The 4,876-nt window shown below is 33.4% G+C and overlaps 1 protein-coding gene across 1 annotated transcript in view; it reads left to right on the top strand.

Moving 5' to 3' along the window:
• KHDRBS3 (KH domain containing, RNA binding, signal transduction associated 3) overlaps nucleotides 1-2,859 on the top strand; it is a 71,022-nt gene extending 68,163 nt beyond the window's left edge. Inside the window, exon 8 of the mRNA XM_009320932.1 lies at nucleotides 2,252-2,859. Coding sequence (XP_009319207.1) covers nucleotides 2,252-2,343 — 92 coding nt within the window. The 3' untranslated portion in view covers nucleotides 2,344-2,859. The remainder of the gene's footprint in view (nucleotides 1-2,251) is intronic.
• The last annotated feature ends 2,017 nt before the right edge of the window (nucleotides 2,860-4,876 follow it).

Here is a 4,876-nt window from a genome sequence, read left to right as displayed (position 1 = left end):
AAGCTGTTGTGATAAATGCACCTAATACAGAAGTTTCCTCAATGTTTGCTTAAACTAATTATTTTGCTTAAGGGGAAAGGCAGTTCATCAAAAGAAGAGATCACTTGAAATTCCTCTGTCCCCCAGCACTTCAAATTGGTCTTGATAGATATATAGCTTAAATCTTTATTTCAGCATTAAAATAAACTGTTTGCCATTATAAGCCTGATATTTCTAAGACTATTTCATGAATGCAATATTGATGGGGGGAAAAAAGGTATGAAACTGCTTAATGTAGATAGAGTTGACTGATGAGGGGAAAATGTGGATTGCAGTATTTACAGTTGAAAATACGGATTTTTCATTGCTTTTGCATTTAAAATTGGTTTTCTATTTATCAAAGCACAGCCACTCAGAATATTAAGTGATGTATTTACTGAAGTTGAGAGGAAAACTATAAATACCTTGAAGAATGATTATGGGTTACAGCCACTGAATTTTTTGCACATACAAATAAATAGTTATACACTTTCTTAACTAGCTGACCCTCAAGTACATCCTTAAATGTATGTAAAGAACATTATGTGCCTTGAACTAAAATTCATAAAACTGCATAGTGAGCAGATAGTTGCCTAGTGCTGGCCAGGAGGAAAGAGTTTCCCAGGAATTACCTGAAATTTTCTTCCTCTGAGAAGCCCAGGTGCACCTAAATGAAAACTAGTAAAAAGTAAGGTGACTCTTTACTGATTTTACCAATTGCTTGAAAAGAAGCAAGTATTCCCCTTAACCTGTAACCAAGACTTCTTTTTACATTTAAACAGTTCCTTGCAGCGGTGCTTAAAAGCTAGGATATTTTTAATTCTTACCACTCAGCCAGCTGTCTTTACTGTTAGGCTAAGGTTCTTTTCCTTGCTTAATATAAGCCTTGCTTTCTGTGAATTTAATTCTTTCAGCCTTACACCAAATTTGAACTTGTTCCTTTTACCTCCTAGGCAAATGTTCTGACCACCTAGCTATGATATAACCTAGGGTTTGCAGGCAACCACCTAAATTTTTAAAAATACAGTAGCTAAGGTGAGACTTCTATGGAGAGATTGTGAAATTGGACCCTTGACTTAAGGGACTCTTGTCACCTAACTTCAGATATCTACTGTCTGAGGAAGTTACCTTACTGTTCAAAGAAGTACAGGGGTTCTTTGACTGTTGACTTTTATTTTTTTAATTGACGAGAAAGATGGATAAAGTGATGCCTACATTTTAGACTACCATACCTAGTAATTTGAACTCCACCCTTAGTTTCTGGATTGCACTGGGTTCACTTGGACACCTGTCTGCTTAGGGCAGGGCAATTCTCCAAAAGTAGATGTGGAAGCACATACACTGTTTTCAGGTGTGTTTGCTTTTTGGTGTGTTTTTTGTTTTTTTTTTTTCTCTCAGGGGTAGTACTCTGATTTATTTACTTGATTAAAGTATACCTACGTACTGTTTCATTATACTCTGCATTTGGTCCTGTGTCTTCTCTTTTGTTGTAAACGTGTGGCACAGTAGGTCTGATTCTCATTTATTAAGACAATACTTTGCTACTTTTCGTTAATATTTATTACCACTAAAATGTGGTAGGATTATGAAGCATTAAATATAGCACAAGTTTTTCACAAACTCATTTTGTTGTCAAAATTCAAACAAGCAATATCCCTTGCCCTTTTAATTTTTTTATAATCTGCCTTCCTATTTCTTGTGTTTTAGAGGAAGTATGTTTATAGTGAAGTCGAATATTGCCCCTAGATTATTAGAAGCCACAGGTGTTTGTAGTGATACTTGAGGCTTTTCACTATTGGATTGTGTATTTGAATTAAGCCTAAATTGGTACTGATGCAAAGAAACTTATTTCTGAGGGTAGCTTATTTGCTTACACATCATTCATATCCTCCATTAATTTCTTCCTAGCGTAATTATTTGTAGATCTGCTACTATAGCTGGCATTTCTGTGTATTTGCAACAAGCAGGTCCAGCTGAATGCCAGAGCCCTAAATACAGGCCATTAGCCTGTCACACTCCCTGCTGTCATGTGCTGAAAAAGCATTGTGGGGTAGCTCATATAGATTTGTACTTGTACTCAGATTTTTTTTGGTTCAAGTGTTAGACTTCACTTTCTACACCTTGGTTTCAGTAAGTAAATTGTATGTCACTATTTCATGATTAAATAAGGAAAAAATAAGTACAGCATCTGAGAACATTGGAAGGGTTCTAAATATATTTTCCCTTCTTGTAGGGCAAGAAGAATGGACCAACTCAAGACACAAGGCACCTTCTGCAAGGACAACAAAAGGAGTCTACAGAGACCAGCCATATGCCAGATACTGATTGTACTGTCTGATGTTGTGAAATATCCAATCTCCACCAGTCCTGTATACTGTTCAAAGTAATTTTTTCTATGAACAATCCCTTTTTATTAAATCAAAGCGCTTAAAAATCTGAATGGATGGACTGAACTTAAAATATTTTGTTGAAAGAACAACCTGGACATAAAGATATGTAAAACAAGGAACTTTGTTATTTCCAAACTGTATTTGAAAGAATAGGCAATCAAAAAAATAACCTTTGATTAACTAGTGTAAAACAAAAAATAGGTTTACTAAATATGTTAGTCCATTCTTTTAACATAAGCGTAACCTTTTATTTTAAAGGTTTTCAACAATTTAGTTTTTAGTTTTTATTTTCAGTCATTTGCTAGTTTTTCTCTTTGCAAACATGCGTAAAAAGGGAAGCAAATTACAAATGCAAATAATGTGGTATTTTGTAACTCAAGTCTTGAAATGTTCTGTAGTGTTAAGCAAAGTTTTACCCTTGCTTGATACTAAATAAACTTTTGAAAGAAAATCAGTGTGTGTGAGATTAATTTTATGCTTTATCTTATAATAAAACTTCATAAATAGTAGTAAACAGGGAGAAATACGTTTAACAGTGATCAGCATAAAAGGCTCATATTAAACATTGCGCAACTTCTTTAAAAAAAATGGTATAAACCTAAATGTATATATATATTCACAGTAGACATAAATGCTGTTTAAAGTATCCAAATGGTATGGATCTGCTTGAGTGCCACATTAAATCAAAATATTTTTGTTAAAAATGGTTTAAAATAGCTAATGAATTTTCTGAAAAAGGTGTGACTAGTTTTCATCTTGTTGAGCATTTTTTCACTAGTGCAACTTTGGAATTTTTATGAGAATTTTGGTACGTTAATGACCACCTCGCTCCGTGCTGGAAGCAATAAACACAAAGCTTTTAAAGACTTTCTGACTTGACTAATTGAGGTCGCTTTCGTCAGAGGCAGAGGATGTGTAACCCTTAAAACGGTCTTCATTTGCAAAGGTAAATAAATCAAATAAGATTTTAATCTCACTTAATTTATCTTAATATAACCAATAAAACCAGGGAGGCTACAACTTAGAAAGTTTCATTTTAGAATGTAGGAAAGAATTTAAGGACACCTAAATTCTCATTTTAAAACGTTTAATTTGTGCTAGTAATCTAAAAAGCCTTAGCTTAGCTAGTTAAATTTGGACAAACTATTCCCTATTAAACTACTGTAAAACCTCATAACCAATAGTTTGTAATATATTATTTTTCCATAAATTCTAGTAACTTAAACATTACAAATGTTATCTAAAGCTTTTTGTTAATCATTAAGTTTCTGTTAATGATAGCTTGATTTACATTGTTTTCTTTAGTTTTTATTTGAAAGTCTTTGAAATTTAGTAAAAATATCTTTCCTCTCTTGTCAGGAAACCCATCTCCTTGGACAGTCAAGAGAACAAAAACCCTTAATCTTCTGATGCTTTGGTAGGTATCTTTACTTGTCTGTGAAGTTATTAGAAATAATGGAGCTTTTGATCAGGTCCTTAATTCTTTATATACAAGGCTTCTTTAATTTATAATGATTACAGGTACTGAGCTGGAGGCCAGGAAAAATCATTGGCTATGTTCAATTCTGGTGGGAAAAATCATAGTTTTAAACTATCATTAAACAGGTCATTAAACTGTCCCAGTGTGTGGACACTGTCTGGCTGTTTGTTTATTGAAAGGTATATGTAGCTTTGACAACATTTCAACCAGTTAAGCATTTCATTGGACAGAGGAAGGTTGAAAGAAAATTAATGTAATTTTATGCTAGTGGTGTTCAAATGGGAACTTAAAACTCTAATCTGGTCAGCAAACATGTCTAAAATAATTTTCCAAATCTGAAGGAAGCATTTTGTAGAATGATTTTCTTAGTCAAGCATTTCTGCACAAGGAGCAGACTAATTTTTGGCACAAATGAAGGAGAACAAGTCCGTTGAGAAACATTAGCTGAGGAATAGCTAGCTCTACTGTTTCTGGTGAATTCAGTATATGAAGTAAGAAATAATTTAACTGTAGTTATGCTCAGGTTGTGTATATTTTAAATAGAACAGATTTTTTCTTTATTTCCTACTTGGAATGGTAATTCTTCCTGCTAACCTCATGATCTCAGTGCCTTTAGTTGACATGACTTAGATAAATAGAGCTCGAAATATTGCATATGTTGCACTGCCTCTGTATACCACAGTAAATTTAAGAGACTCCTGTCACAGGCTACAGGAACTTTTTGTACATACAAAATGGCTTTAGAACAATTTTGAGAGTATTTTAAAGTTTTAAAGCAAAGGACCCTTTTAAGGTTAGGAGAGCTTGGAGATTTCTGGCCTCTGGGGCTCAAAGGGCAGAGATTTGATACCAGCTGCTAGAACTGCTATGGCAAAACTGAGTATATAAATACTTTTTAAAAATATTTATAATGGAATTGGCCAAATTTCTATTTCTGTTCATATCTTAAATCACATAATATGATGAGTTACATAAGTCATAAGTTTTC

This window comes from Pygoscelis adeliae, unplaced genomic scaffold, assembly GCF_000699105.1.
Source record: "Pygoscelis adeliae isolate BGI_AS28 unplaced genomic scaffold, ASM69910v1 Scaffold342, whole genome shotgun sequence".
NCBI lineage: Eukaryota > Metazoa > Chordata > Aves > Sphenisciformes > Spheniscidae > Pygoscelis > Pygoscelis adeliae.
This window is presented reverse-complemented; position numbering and strand designations above follow the sequence as displayed.